General features: G+C 37.8%; 1 protein-coding gene and 1 pseudogene across 7 annotated transcripts in view; both read right to left on the bottom strand.

Moving 5' to 3' along the window:
- The window catches only part of Hecw1 (HECT, C2 and WW domain containing E3 ubiquitin protein ligase 1), a 282,149-nt gene that overhangs the window by 123,325 nt on the left and 142,285 nt on the right, over positions 1–16,539 (bottom strand). For all 7 annotated transcript variants that reach the window (XM_028859893.2, XM_028859900.2, XM_028859887.2 and 4 more), the window contains one exon: positions 4,141–4,248. In XM_028859893.2, coding sequence (XP_028715726.1) covers positions 4,141–4,248 — 108 coding nt within the window. The remainder of the gene's footprint in view (positions 1–4,140; positions 4,249–16,539) is intronic.
- LOC114685333 lies at positions 9,045–13,230 on the bottom strand (annotated as a pseudogene).

Raw genomic sequence — 16,539 nt, 5'->3', positions numbered from 1 at the left:
CACAGAACCTCAAGGAATGCTGTTAGTCAGACATATTAATTAAAAATGAACTGAAAATAGAAATGCATTATCAGTATCATTTCATCTACTTGATTACTAGTGAGATTAAACATTTTTTCAGCAAATTTTAATTAGCTCTTTAAGTTTCTAAAAGTCCATTAAGTTGATATTGTTAAGACTTCTCATGACCTGAGTAATGCCTGGTTGTTCATAAGCTTTTTCTTTCCGGAGTCATTCTTTCCCTGCAGGCACTTAATACATCCATTAATTGTGTTTCAAGCTTTTGGTGGACCATTTAATAGCCTAGTTCCATAATATTATGCAAGATAGTTACAAATTGCCCATATTAGGTCTACACAGCCAAGTCCAGAAAGCAGGTTTCTCATAGATGGGAAATCATGGAGAGCTCTGGATAAAGCAGCAAGAGTCACGCAGCTCGCTGTTCCCATCAGTTTCCTCCAGTACCAGGATACTGTCCATGATGCCAGGGAGATCAGTATGCTGGGGAAGAACTTTAAGCTAAGTCATGTAGAAGGGAATTAACAGGAATGTGTAGCAGTGCCAGTAGTTTTTATTCAAGGAAGAACATGATTTCAGTGTCTTTGAGCCAATGGTGGGGGACCATTGTATGTTGGGGAACATACAAACTTATGTTAAATCCTGTAGTCAGATTAGTTTAGTGCTTATTTTGAACCAAGAACTCATAGAAACCTTCAAAGCATGATATTCTCCCTTCAAAAAAAATTGGTGGCAAAGTTTGTATCTTTTTCCTCCCTTAAACATGTATTTTAATAATACATTTTGAAATTTAGAAGCTTGATTACTAATGGATCTTCTTTATTTAACCTAAATATGTATTGTAGCTTAGGAGTAGGATATGAAGGAAAGCTACTAATAAATGCCTAAAAAATAACAATATATTACTTTTGTCTTATGACTTTAAAAATAATTCCATTAAAAATTACATGATACTTCATATTTACTCTGGCTACACTTCACTGGCCTGTTTAATTAATTACTCAGTTTTGTTAGTAAGGTATTGGTACCATTTATTTTAATATTTCCATTGTAATGTAACATCATACTTTAAAGAGTGGCTAATGACTAGAGTTTTGCATATATAATGATAAGTAGGCAGTTGTCCAAGGGCAAAGAAATTTCTATAGTTGATAATTATTTCTACAGTTGACAATTATTGCCCTCTCTTAGAAAAATAGCAAGGCTTATAAGCAAAGAAATATTAGTGGAGTATCAGGTACATTTTCAGATACTTTGTCAGAGACTTACATTACTTCTGTCTTTGTCTTTCTAAAAATAATGATACTAACTCTAATATATTTTCTAAATGTAAGCTATCTTCCACATTCAAAACAGTTCTGTTACAATAGTTTTGTTGTTTATTTGGAGTAGAATGATGCATAAGCATGGTGCATGTGACATGGTCAACCCATGAATGGCCTTCTTTATGATCAATAGTGCTGACTTAGACAGCAGTTCAGGGTCATCCTATTTGTGAGTATCTAAAGGGTTAATGAAAGGTTGTGTTCTAGCTCTCCCAAAAAAGAGATCGGCAAATTAAGTGCTTAGGTTAACAGTTATAGCGGTGAAGTAGACATGCTTACATTACGGTTGTTTTTACCTCGTATGTTTTCAAGTTTGATCAGGGTGACCAGCTTATTCAAGTTCACAGCCTCTTTTTTCTACTATTGGTTGTTATGTGCATGTGTGTATATACAAAACAAAGGTTGAGAAAAATTCAAGTTTGTGAGTTAACTATCAAAGTGAACTTTTCATTTCAGTCATGGAATAACAGGCAAATCTGAAAACATCTAGAAAAGCTGGGGGTAAAAACAAATAAAATGCCAAAAATAGTGTTAAATAAAATATAGAATGCACAGTTAATTGAGTTTCAGATAAATAAGGATATAATTTTAGTGTAAGTTTCACATGAGATACATTAAAAATATTACTCTTTGTTTGTCCCACATAAAAATTCAGGAAAATAGCCCATAGTTTCCCCCACTAAATCTGGAAACTCTCACCTGGATACACTGAAATAACAAGGTAATAGAACACAAAACAAGGCAGCAAAGATCCAGAATGTAAAACTCAGGGATGAGTTCTAGATTTTGAGTGCTGAGATTTAGATGAAATTGTTCAGACTTCTAAACAAAGGTCTGTGAATGACCTCAGGAAGGAGAAAACATCATTAAGTATTGACTCGTTTCTGCAAGTGTTCATTTGTAAAGCAGAGTTCTCAATTAAAACTGGCCAAACACATGCAGAGGCAACACAGTGTAAAAACAACACCAAAAGAGTCATCAGACTGTATACACAGGGGCACATGGGTTCCAGGTATTGGGAAATATATAAAGAAATCAATTCAAGGAATGGGCCTGCTACCTGGACAGAGAGTTTTCAAAAGAAGAAAAAACTGGATAAGAAATATCTCAAAAGATGCTCTTTGTCCCTAGGAATTAGGGAAATTCAAATCAAAGCAACATTGATGTTTTCTCTTGTCCCAGTCAGAATGACAAAGACCAACAAAAGAGCTGACAACAAAAGCTGGAGGGGATGTGGGAAAGGGGACACTCATTCATTGTTGGTCGGATCGCAAACAAGTCTAGTCACTTTGCAAATAAGTGTGGAAAATCCTGCAAAAGCTAAAATTTAAATCTACTATATAACACAGCTATACCACTTCTTAGCATATACCCAAAGGATTCTATATCCTGCTCCACAGATACTTGTTCAGCCATGTTAATGGCTGCTCTGTTCACCATAGCTAGGAAATGGAAACAACCTAAATGTCTGTCAACTGATGAATGTATAATGAAAAGTGTGGTCCATATACACTATGGAATACTATTCAGTTGTAAAGAAAGATGAATCTGCAGGAAAATGGATGGAGACAAATATCACATGTTCTCTCTCCCTAGCTCCAAATATTCCAATGTGAGTAAAAAACCTGGGGTAACTACAGAAACCAGGGAAGTAAAATGGGACCATCTCAGGCCAGGGAGGAGCAATAGAAATAGTGTGGTACAAGTGATCTAAAGTGGCACGTGGCAAAAATCGGGGGGGGGGGGGGGACTCTAATTAAGAAAAGGGTCTGAATGAGGGGTGGTGATAGGAACAGGAAGGATCAGGTTGGGGGAGGATGGAGGGAGAGAGTACTGGGCAAGACAACTGGAATGGAGGGACATTTCTGGGAAGAGCTAGAAACCTAGAGCAAAAGAGACCCAAAAGCCTGCCCCCACAGTGACACACTTCCTCCAACAAGGCCACAGCTCCTAATAGTGACACTGTTATTCTTTTTGACAAGTGACACTTTTGTCAGAGAATAAATTGGCATGACAAAGGCAAGACTTCTGGGGAGAATAGGAAAGTCAGGCTGAGGACTGAGTGGCTAGGATTACACAGTCTCTTCCATTTTTTTGTCAGATTTGCTTTAGTGAATGAAAGAATGACCTCTCAGTGCCACAAAGTACAAAAAGGAACTTGTATTTTCATGTTATACTTGCCTTAACTTGATAATAGATTAAGTTCACAGTCATGACATGCATACCTTAGGTGGACTGGCTAGGAGGCAGTTCTCATTAGGCAAGGCAACTGTCTCACACTTACTCATAGGATTTGGAAGTTGCTATTGTTAGCAGGGTTATCAGATAACCCCCTGTGCCTTTGACACTACCTAGTATTAGTAAGTCCTCTGGACACATGGCCTAGTAAATCAATTTGCTTCTGAAGAGCATAGGGGCAGATGCACTCACCATGCAGAAGATTATGGGACAAAATATATGTGGACAAATTATTGAAAACAGATTTTTCTGTCCCAAATGCCCAGTCCCAAATAATCATTCAGAGGTTCATATTAATTATAAATGATCGGCTGATAGCTTTGGTTTGTTACTAGTTAACTCTTACAGTTAAATGAACCCATTTCTACTAATCTATGTATTGCCACATGGCTCGTGGCTTTACCTGTCCTCTAGTGTGTTTTAAGGTTCTCATTAAACCTGCCTCTGCTTTTACTTGGCACCTAAGTGGAGGCACCTTTCAAAGTGGAACAGAAAAGAGTACAGCTGAATTCTGCTCCAACCATATCTGCTGGGCCATAGGAATGGCAACAGTACTCACACTCCACAAAGTACGAGCTAGCGTCAATCTTCCAAATGATCTGGCCTCTGTGAGAACCGTTGACTCCACGATTCTTATAATCCAGAAAGTTTTCAGATGAGACTTCTCCTATGGGTGCAGAAGGGAAAAGAACAGAGAAACATATCAGCCAGCAGCATATTTAGGAGCAGCAAAGAAAAAGAGCAAAGGATATGAATAGTAACATTTGAGATCACATAGAAAGCTGGGAGTGTTCCAAGACACCATCAGAACAATGCATCTTTTTCTACCCAACATTCCTGGCAGATGAATTTACTTCTTAAACATCTCCATAAACAGAAAGCAATAACCACAGATAATCACTGCAATTCTTAAGTTATTATTTTTGAATATTTCTTAGTTGTATGAAATCTGTGAAAGTCTTTTTAAAATTTCTGACTTGATCCTCATTTATGAATAAAGAGACATAGAGAAGAGGTCTGATGGTGCTTACCTTCCTGAATATAGCTTTCTCCCTCTCCCACTCCCATCTCTCATGAACTCCACCATGTATCATATCTTCTTCATTCTGGGGCTCATAATACTTTTTATTTTATTTTTAAAAATGTACTAAACAGGATTCCATGAGGCCATTTTCATACAGATATATATGCTAAATATACTCCCACCCAGATCTTGCTATTCTCCACATCCCCTTGCACTAATTTTCTTCATTCCCCAGTTTGTTTTTACTTTCATGGTAATTATGTAGTCTAGGACGCACAACTGAGAGAAAACATGCAATATTTGTCTGTCTGAAACCGGCTTCATTTGCTTGCTTGTTATGATTATCTCCAGCTTTGTGCAAATGACATAACTTCATTCTTCTTTATGGATAAAGAATATTTGATTGCATTTATGTACCAAGTTTTCTTTCTTTTTCTTTTTTTTCCCCGAGACAGAGTTTCTCTGTGTAGCTTTGGCGCCTGTCCTGGATCTTGCTCTGTAGACCAGGTTGGCCTTGAACTCACAGAGATCTGCCTGGCTCTGCCTCCGGAGTGCTGGGATTAAAGGAGTGTGTCACCACCGCCTGACTGTACCAAGTTTTCTTAATCTATTCCTCTGTTGTCAGACACCTAGGCTGGTTCTACAACTTTGCTTTTATTAATAAGGCTGTGATTTACTAAGCATTGGTGTGAAGTATCTCTGTGATACATTGACTTGGACTCCAGGATGATATACCTGCGTCATAGGAAAGTTTGAATTTTGTGAGAAAATTCCATACTGATTTCTATGTCTAGAATAATTTACATTCTATGAGCCGAGTATAAAGGCTCCCTATAGTCTGCAATCTTGACAATATTGGCTATTTGCTTTCTTGATAACTACCATTCTTAATGAGTGAGGTGAAATCTCAATGCCTCTTGTATTTGCATTTTTCTGATGGTCAGTGATTTTGAACCAGTTTCTTGGCAATGTATACTTACTTTGTTATTCAAGGATTGATTTTGCTTTAATTAGCCAGTTTATTATTTAGGTCATTTTGGGTTTTGGTATTTGATTTTATTTTGAATTCTCTGTATATTATAGATATTAATTCTCTGTCATAGAATAGTATGTATGTATAGTCAGTAAACATTTTCTTTTTTCTTTTTATTAAGGAATTTTTTATTCATTTTAGATTCCAACCACAGATCACCCTCTCTTCCCTCCCACTCCTCCAGCCTTCCCACCTCAACCCACCCCCTGTTCCCTCCTCCCACAAGGTAAGGCCTCCCATGTGTATTTAGGAAGGTCACTTCTTAGTTCTTTCTGATGTGACAAAATATTGTAATAAAAGCAACTTAAGCAAGAGGGTTCATTCTGGATCACAGTTCAGGGTACAGTTCATGATAACAGGGAAGTCAAGTGGCAGAAGTTTGAAGCATTTGGTTTCATTGCATCCGCAGTCAAGAAGCAAGAACAAACTTAGTTTCTTTTCTCTATCACCATGTGATGGTGTTTTTCACGGTGAACATATTTTCCCTCCTCAGACAATATAACTGTCCTGTTAGGATTACTATTGCTATGATAAAACACTATGAACAAAAGCAAGTTGGGGAAAGAAGGGCTTATTTATCTTACACTTCCATATCACTGGAGGAAGTCAGGACAGGAACTCAAACAGGGCAGGAACCTGAGAGCAGGAGCTGATGCAGCAGCCGTGGAGGAAGAAAGAAGCCATGATTCTTTCTGGCTTGCTCCTCATGGATTGCTCAGCCTGCTTTCTTATAGAACCCAGAACCACCAGTCCAGGGTGGTACCACCCACATTGGTCTGGGCCCTCCCCCATCAATTAAGAATATTCTCTACAGGCCCATCCCTACAGCCTGATCTTATGGAGGCATTTTCTCAATTGAGGTGCCCTCCTCTCAGATGACTTTAGTTTGTGTCAAGTTGACATAAAACTAGCCAGAACAATAACAAAGATAATTCCCCAAAGGCATGTCCATTAACTCTTTTCTTACAGAGTCTAACCACCACCACCACACTATTGATTTTTCTATGCTACTTTTGTATCTTTCTGGTAGAGGGTTTTTTGTTTTTTTTTTTTTTTTGTAAAGATTCAAGGTCTGATCATTTATTTGTTACTTTAAAGCCTTAGTTTTGCCTGGACTTCTTAGAAGTAGAGGTTTTCAGGAATGGCAGCCTACATTTCTTGGCAATATGTTCCTAGCATTTTCTTTGTCTTCTTCCATTCTCTTGGGCAAAGGTTTAGAACATTCCGCACCCCTCTCCTCATTTTTCTCAGTACATTGTCTCTTCAGAACAATGACACAGGTGCCCCAGTTGTAGGACATGCGGAGTAACAAGATGCTGAGTCCTGGACACTGAATTTTGGATGCTTTGCTCCTGGGCTTCTTACCTTCTTAGTTCAATGGCTTTCTGACAATGTATTGGTGGACATCATTGTCTTTAGAGAGACTGAGAAGTTTTCAGATTCCGCTAGCTTGTTTGGGTCCCAGCTCCTGAGATACAGTACTATCTATCAGCCCAGGAATAGCCCCTCCCACCCTCAACCCTGTAACCAGGTTGAAAACACTTGGACTGGCATCCACAATGCAGCCAGAACACACTTGTGCTTCCCCTCTCCTATTCTCCTTGGTCTATAATAAGAATGCCTCATTCTCAAGAGCAGGCACACTCCTCTTGTGGGTCAAGACACCTTGTTTCATGTGAAAATCTTGTTTTTCATTTCCTTCATTCATTTGAACCCCGTAAACCCTCCACTCTTCACCCAGAGCGTCAGGAGCTACTTATATGTCATGCGCTTCTCATAGAAGGTATGAAGCTTGTGTTCATTGCACACTTCAATGAGTTTCTGAGTGGGAAGGAAATATTCAGCTTCATCTTGACACAGCAACTACTTAGGAGGTGCCACAGAAAAAGAGCTCTGGTAGAGTTTTTAGGGTGTCTAAAATATAGGCTCACATTTCCAAATAGGGATACTCTGAATTCTTCCTTTCCTACTTGATTCATTTGATTCCCTTCTCTTATTTTCTGGTTCTAGTTGAGATTTCTATCACTACATTAAAAGAAAAGAATGTAAGCATTCTTGGCTTGTTCTTGATTTTAGTGGTGATGGTTTTGTTTTGATCTCATTTAGTATAATTTTGGTTATACATTTGTTATATATAGCTGTTATTATTTTGAGATATGTTTTTCCATGCCTATTTTCTTCAGAACTTTTTATCATGAGAAGATGTGTCTTTCTGAATTGATTAAGTTAGCTTTTTTTTGCATCAGTGTTTACTGGGGACAAAATTCTGTAATTTTCTTTTTATGTGTCTTTATCTGGCTTTAGTACCAAGGTAATACTAGCTTTGTAGAAGATATCTGGCAATGTTCCTTCCCTTTCTATTTTATGGAATAGTCTATGAAACTTTGGTATTAGTTCTTTGGCTGCCTGGTAAAATTAACAATGAAGACATCTGGACCTGGACTTTTCTTTGGAAGATTTGTTGTTTTTAAATTTCTGCTTCAGTCTCATGGCTTGTTGTAGATCCGTGGAAGTAATTCATTTCATATTAGTTTAATTTTGGGCAGGTCTTATGTGTCTAAAAATTCATCCATTTCTTTAGAACTTTTCCAATTTAATAGAATATAGGTTTTAGACATGTATATTTTCATTCATATTTGTTGTAATGCCTCCCTTTTCATCTTTAATTTTTTATTTGGGTCTTCTCATTCTTTGTTTTAGTTAATGTTGCTAAGGGCTTATCAATCCTGTTTACCCTTTCAAAAAATCAATTCTTTCTTTGTTCTTTAATTCTAGGCATTTTCATGTCCATTTACTGCATATCCTCCCCGATCTTAATCATTCCTTTCCTTCCTTCTATTGACTTCATGGTTTTCCAATGCTCTAAGGTGCATCATTAACTTATTTGAGATCTTTCTGATTTTTAATTTTTATTTATTTTTAAATTATTTTATAGAAATGTGTTGTTTTATTACAAAGAGTCACAAAATATAAATTTCTCAAAAAGGAAGCTAGGCCAACTACCTCCACATACAGAACTGGGGGAAGAGAGGGCAATGTGAGTTTTTCTGCTTGCCCAAGACCAGTGGGAGGGTATAAATAGAACCAATCTAAAAATGGCTGAGATTACCTGAGGCTGAAAATAAAGGGTCCCAGAAGAGCCAGTCACCCCTTCCAGAAAGCTTAATATGGACAACTTAACAGAGCTCCTAAGTAGGAACTTGGCAGTTTAGGATTTATCTTCCTATTGTTTACTTTCCACCTAGACCCTTAGTTCAAAACTAAGTCCTGGAGCAAGATGGACAAGGTAGCTTTGGGAAGAGTTCCCCCAGCACCACTGCCCTGGACTCTGGTCCCTGATTCTTGTATAGTCCCTGGGGACATTATATTTAATGTATTTTATATAAATACATACATAGTCGAATAGAAAAAATATAAAATCTGAGAGATTGGGGAGAAGTGAGGAACTAGGTGAGAGGCCAGATCCACAGATTTTGCTCAGGCCAATTTGACTTTTTCTTGGATCCCTTTGGCGTCTGGTTTTTCCTCCTTTGTTTTCTTCTATTCTGTGATTTCTTTTTACTCTTCTGGATCTTTCTATTTTTTATCCTCTGTTTTGACTCTTTTGGAATTAGAAGAGCTCTTGTGACTACCTCCTCCCTCCTCATTTGAATCAGAGAATTCTTCCTCACATTTGTCAGAGGAGTAGATGTGTTTGTGAGGGTCTTCTTGGTCCTCATCACCACTCTCATCTGGGGCAGCATCCTCAGGTATTGCCTGCCTTTGGACCCCAGATGCATGAGGCAGCATTCTCAAGTTCTCAAAGAGCCACTGCTACATCTTTTCCAGGTATTCATTAGTATTCTGGTTAGCCGTGTTAGAAGGACTGATGTGAAGCTTGATCCAGTACAAAGTATTCAAAGAAGTTATTGTATGGTAGCTTATTAAGGATGCCTGTGTCCAGGGCCACAGCTATTTCAAAGTCCAGCACTGAGTGACATTACAATGGTATATCCAGCATTAGCATAGGTAAATTGAAACTGTTGACAATCTCCATACACTTAGCATGTCCTTTGATGACATGATAGCATGTCAGATTGAAGCAACCTAACAAATCTCTGGACAAGGCATCTGAGCCACATTGTAAGACCACAGTGCTAGGCTGGAACATTTTCATTAATTTGGACATGACTGAGTTGAAAATAGCTTCATAGAAGTTGTATGGATTCCATCTCAGAATGGGTAGTTAACAGTATAGCACTTACCTTTGCCAGCCTCAATATCCCATAGGTCCCCAGTTCCTGGGAAGTACTCTCTGTATTTATGAAAGGACACAGTCATGACCCAGTCTGTGGTATAGAAGGCCTCTTCCATGCCATCACCATGGTAAATATCAATGTCAATATACAGTACCCAAGGGTGGTACTTTTGCAGCTCCAGGATGGCCAAGTCGTTATCATTGATATAAGCTAGATGCTTCAGACTTCTTTGCATGATTCAGGGCCCCAGCCCAGGTCACAGCAATGTCTGTCTGCTGCTTATTAAGTTTCACAGCACTTGACACAGAGCCACCAGTAGATAACTGATAGAATTCAAACAAGCTGTCAAATACTGGACAGTCCTCACCAACGTTGAGTCTCTGCATCTGCTTTGTGTATTCAGACATGTTATCTGGGCAAATGGAATGCAAGAAATTAATGTAGTCATCACTGTGGTACACTCATCTCCTCAGCTTTGGCTTCGCAAGGACAATTGATTTCCATTTTTTAGTAGAGACCATAGTTGAGCAGCAAACCGTGAGTCATGTGGATTCAGAGAGGCTTCATGGGGTATTCTGTCCATAACAGTAATTTCCAACATCCCTGTTTTAGTAGTAATAGACTTTCCTCTTGGTATCCCAAGTCTGCGCCATTTTGCTGGCCTCCTGGTTCTACCATCAGTCTCCTTTCTGATTTTTAAAATATAGACTTAGCTATGAAATTTCTTCTTGGTATTGCTCCATTGCATCCCACAGACTTTGGTGTTCTGTGTTTTCATTTTCAATTATAGGACTTAAAAATTTCCTTCTTAATGTTATAATCATTACAAAGGGACCTCCTACCTCTTTTGACTGATTTTTGGTTGGAGATTTTTTCCCCAGATGTTAGGACAGAGTTTTCTTCTTATTTTCTAGTTCAATTTGATTTGAATAGAGTTTCCATCCTTTTACACAAAAGCTCTATTTGTCTTTGATAATAAGGTTTGATTCTTTGATGCAATAAGTAGATTTTTGAGCCAGTGCCTATGATTAGGGGAATTTATCCCATTAATAATCAAAGTTAGAACTGAAAGGTATCCATTAGTGTCTGTCTGTGTTTGCTGATTTTGTAGTGTTTTGTGTCTTATCATTCACTGCTGTCATGATTTATTCTTTCCTGCTGCCTGCTGGATATGTTTATTTCAAGGATTACTTCACATGTCTCCTGTAGTGCCAGTTTAGTGGTCATGAATTCTTTAAGGTAGTTTTAATTGTGGAAAGTTATTCTTCCTCTTTCAATTTGGACAGATATTTTTGCTCTATATAGTAATTTGGGTTGACAATTATTATCTTTCAGTGCTTGGAATACAATATTCCATGCTCTTTCGGAGGCTTGGGTTTATGTTGATAAATCCATAATTCTGATGTCTTTATTTCCTTTGTATGTGTCCTTGTGCTTCTCTCTTTCATCGTTCAGTATTTGTGTTTGTTCTCTATGTGTAGTTTTTTTTTTAAGAATATGACATGGAGAGGTTCTTTTCTATCTTGGCTCTTTAGTGTTCGAAATACCTCCTCAATCTGAATGGCCATGTCTTTTTTCAAATTTTGGAAGTTTTCTGCTATGTTGCTTGACCATATTGCTTGTGCCTTTAGTTGGGAGTCATTGTCCTTCATCACCATGATTTGTAAATTCATCTAAAATGGTGTCCCATAAAAATATGTGTTTTGTTCATGTTTTATTATATTATCTTTGTAAGTGTCTAGATGTTCCAATTAATGTATCATGTCTTCCATTCTTGATATTCTGCATTCCACTTGATTAATTTTATTAGTCAGGCTTTCTGTTGAGGTTTTTATTTGATTTATTAAAGCTTTTGTTTTTAAATTTTTGTGTTTTTTTTGTGTGTGCTTATTGAATTTCTTTTCCTTGAACTGACTTTATTATTCGATTAGATGCTTATGTATATTTCCCTTCAAATTAATGTAGGAGTTCATTGACATTCACTTTTATTTCTTAAACTTTTGCTAAGATCTATTTTAATGATCTGTTTATGTATGTGCATCTATTGTGGGTATGTGCACACAGTTTTGGTGCCCACAATACCTGCAGTGTCAGATGTCATGGAGCTGGGATGCAGGTGGTTGAGAGCCACCTGATCTGGGTCAGGAACTGAACTCAGATGCTCTGAAAGAGCATTTAGCACTTTTAACCACTAAGTCATTTTGCCAAGCCCTATTTAAACATTTTTATAACTATTTATTCAAATTTCCTATCTGGGATTTCAACTAATTCATTCTTTTTGAGGTCCATAGATGTATAATTGGCTTTTGTTATTGTTTTGTTTTTGAGATGTTTATAGTACTTTGAGCTTTAATGTTTCTTTTATAATCTCACAGAGATTAAACCTCTGTGGTTAATTCATTGCTTTTTATATCAGCTATATTTTTTTTACTTGAAATATTTGTAACATTCAAATGGTACTAGGTTGTAGTAGAGTTGAGATGTGTACTTCAGAAGTTATGCCTCAGAGCATCTGATATCATGCTCATATTACTCTGGGAGTAGAATATTAGCTTAAGAAAGAACCAAAACTTGTGGACAGGCCCAATGTGTAAACACCATGTGGTCAAATGGTCTTAACTTTAATAACTATCAGAGAACCAAGGAGCAAGTGCACTATGACATACCAGAGGATTGTATGTCCACTAAGATTAGGAGTGGAAGGGATATAGGATGAGTCAGCACAGAAATTGCTATGTCAAATAAGACAAAAGTCAAAGTGGGAAAAATCTTTGTGCTTGTTACTTTTTGTCAGCTTGACACAGACTAGACTCACCAACTGAGGAACTGCCTTCATCCGATTGTCCTGTGTACATGTTGGTGGGGGCATTTTCATGATTAATGATTAATGTGGGAAGGCTGAGTCCCCTGTGGGTGGTGCCACCTATGGGCAGGTGGTCCTGGGTAGTGCAAGAAAGCAGACTGAGCAAGCTGTAAAGTCAGCCAGTAAGTAGTCTCCTTCTAGGGTTCTGCTTCAGTTCGTGCCTTCAGATCCTCTCTTGGGCCCCTGCTCTCACCTTCTCAAGGATGTACTGTGATGGGTCCATGTAAACCAAACAAACCCCTGTATTCCCAAGTTGCTTTTAGTTAGTGTTTTATTTCAGCAACAGAGATGTGAACTAGGAAACTCAAAGAGGGCAAAGCTAGGAAATTTTTGGGTTCACAGGAATTAGATTATTAACATTTTGGAAGTTTATAGCTAAAAAGTAAAAAAAAGAGGGGCATAGAGAAGAAAGAAAGGTGAATTAGGAATTAGAATTAAACTATCTAGTTTTGTGCATAGAAAGTTGTTTTTGTCTTTGCAGACCCTTTTCTTTCTTTTTAAAGATTTATTTTGTTTATTATGGGTACAGTATTCTGTCTGCATGTATGCCTGCAGGCCAGAAGAGGGAGCCAGATCTCATTACAGATGGTTGTGAGACAACTGGTGGTTGCTGGGAATTGAACTCAGGACCTCTAGGAAGAGCAGCCAGTGCTCTTAACCGCTGAGCCATCTCTCCAGCTGACCCCTCTTATCAAAGAGAACTGGGAAGAGCACCATTGTCTCGCTGTTCCATTAACAAGAACTGTTTGTTTCCTTTGAAAAATAACTTATTTGCAAAATATAACTGTTCACAGTGTGTGCTCACAGCCCTGTTTCTATTATTATGATTATTGTATAATATGCTTTTTATAGTGATTGCTTCATTTACTTAAAAAAACCATAATATTTTCCAGCTTCTTAAATTTTTATATCCAAGTATAAATGTTCCTCATTGTGGCAGTTCTCCAAGAGATGGTATGTGTTTATTTTATTCACTATGATGTCATAGTCAGAGTCAGATATTTGTATACAATGGCATGTAGAAGGGAGGAAATTCTTTCATGTATTGGATAATGTATATCACATATTTTGCTTCGTTCTAGACTAAACCAGGGGGATAAATGGATAAACAAAATATAGTCTATAGTCTTAGAGACTTTCTCACACATTTGAGTATTTGTTCAAGAAAATAGTTAATTTCCTTAGAATATAGAAAGTATTTAAATGGTTAAATTGCAATGAAACAAGCTAAAGGCAAGAAAAAGTACACGGTTGAGAAGAATTGAAAACTTTGATAAAATAAAAAAGATAACACACATTACAAAGAGAAAAACCTGGATTTTGCTGTGTTTAAGTGCAGCACGTTCTAAGGAACTGATAACAGCCCTGATGAATATCCCTTTCCCAACCTTGTATCAAAGGCAGTCATCACTATTTGATAGAAATATTACTCCTCTTTGCTTGGGAATCCAGGGGTACTGCCAGGGTGAACCTCAGAAGAACAGATGAGTCTATATACTTTATTCGGAAAGCGATTTAATAAAAGGGATTCAGTACTGGAGAAACGGACTCCAAAAGTAAGCAACAGGTTAATTCTCCATCTAAATGGATCCTGGCCGAGCCGCTGCCTTTCCTTAGAGAAGCTTCCCTGAGGCCTATGGAATATAAGGTCTCAGAACATTAGCTATAATCCTGAAAAGGGAGGCTGCTGATAAGGCCACATCAAGTGCCTCTTTTCTCGCCAAGAGGATGGGCAGCAAGTGGTATGTTATTGCCACCGTACATACCTGTTGTGCCCATGAACTTGGTGAGTGGACATTATGACGCTGCTATAGAAATTCCAGTTTTCTCAGGCCATTGTTGCAGCAGCCACAGGCCAGAGAGCAGGAAGAGCACCATGTGTTACTTCTACCTTCCCAACCTTACACAAGTGCAGCTAAATGAAGAGAGAGTTGCCTCCAGAACACAGGTACATAAGGAAGTAGGATTTAATTTTTAGAAGAGCAGATTCTCAACTAGAGGAAGGTATTTGAGGACAAAAGGGAACAGGAGTGGATGCTGTGGGTCAAGTCATGCTCCCCCCACAATGACAGTGGCACCTCTCCAGCTCTCTACCTAAAAGTGCTTTGCTATGCGTTGTCTGTTGAGGCAGATGTCTACAAGGGTATATAAACTTCCTCAGCAGGAAGCTTTCCTGTATTATTATACGCTGTGATCTTAGGTATCATAATCAATGCCTGCAAGTCTTAGATTACTCACTATAAAATGGTGACAATATTAGCATGCATCTTAGCATTCTGTTCTAAAGATTAACTGGACGATCACAGCAGTGATCTTAGAACAATATCAGACATCTAATACGTGGTTATTTTTCAGAGCCTGTGTGAAAAATAAAGCATTCTATATGTCCCAAAGTAATTAATGAACAAAATTAATAATAACATTAAATATTGGAATGCCAGTAGTACTTAAAATGTAGACATTATCTATTTTTTCCAGAACATATTTGATTCCTCAAATCAAATATATTGATAAATATTTCTTTTGACATTCAGAATTCTACTGGAGCCACAGCTTATAACAGAATAAAGATTTTTGCAGGCCATTTTAATCAGAAAGATTTATTGAAGTGTACAGAAAAAACATATCTAAGAAATAAAGAATGTCTTTTTTCTTGATTTGTCTTCAAAATGGATACTAACTACAGTTTCTATATCCTAATCTGTATTAGCAGAATGGACAACAGAAGCATTGCCATTAAGAGCAAAATGGACAAGGGACCCCATAATCTATTTTTAAATACCTTATAACTAAACCTAGGGGAAATGTCTAAGGGATTCTTCACTGAAGTCGTAGGACCAGAGAGATGGGGAGATTCTACTTGCCTGCCCTTCTCAGATGCCCCGATGAAGCTCTGCCTCCCATAACTAGGAGGAGACTCTAAGGACAAATGACTGCACAGGTCCCCAGCCGAGGCCCCTTCCCTCTTCTTTGACTTTTACTTCACAGTGTTTCTTCGTAGAAAGGTATTCAGTTTCTGGTGTAACTAAACAAATACGGCGTTAGTCCTCTTATATGCTAGTGGGATGCCAACTTCCAAGAGTTGATGACCATACAGAAGAATTCTTAAAAACAGAGTAAGAAGAGGAAGAAGGGGTTGCAGAAGCAGCAACATCAGTGGAGGAGGTATAGCATAGATTGGGACGGGAGTGGGGTGGGGGGAGGAATGCTAGGAGACTGTGTACGAGTACCTGGTCCAAAAGATCATTTTAGACTTTTTCCCCTAAATTTTAAGGCACTGGACATTAATCTATTTTATGGCCAGGGTTGAATTTCTGTTTATTCTGGAATTCCCATAACTCCTAGTGTGTGATTTCTCACAATGGAACAAATACTGGTTTGTATAGAGTTTGTCTATTCTGAAACTCATATTGGAGCTTGATTCCAGCTTGGAGGTATGTTTTTTTCATTTAAAATATTGTTTCTTTTATTTTTGAGATTTTTAATATAAGTACATATTCTCACTTCCCTTTTCCTCCCTGTAAACCCTTTCATATATTTGTTCTTGCTCTTTCAAAATTCATGTCCTCTTTTTTTTTACTAATAGTTGTCGAACACACACACAGACACACACACACACACACACAGACACACACACACAGACACACACACACAGACACACACACACACACACTCACACACACACACACACACACACACACACACACACACACACACACACATATTCCTAAGTACATTAGCACAACCTTTTCAGTCTGTATAATGTTACCTGTATATATGTTTTCAGGGCTGACTGTTTG

This window comes from Peromyscus leucopus, chromosome 5 (assembly GCF_004664715.2).
Source record: "Peromyscus leucopus breed LL Stock chromosome 5, UCI_PerLeu_2.1, whole genome shotgun sequence".
In the NCBI taxonomy this organism is placed as follows: domain Eukaryota; kingdom Metazoa; phylum Chordata; class Mammalia; order Rodentia; family Cricetidae; genus Peromyscus; species Peromyscus leucopus.
The sequence above is the reverse complement of the archived record's forward strand: the minus strand, read 5'-3'. Positions and strand labels throughout refer to the sequence as shown.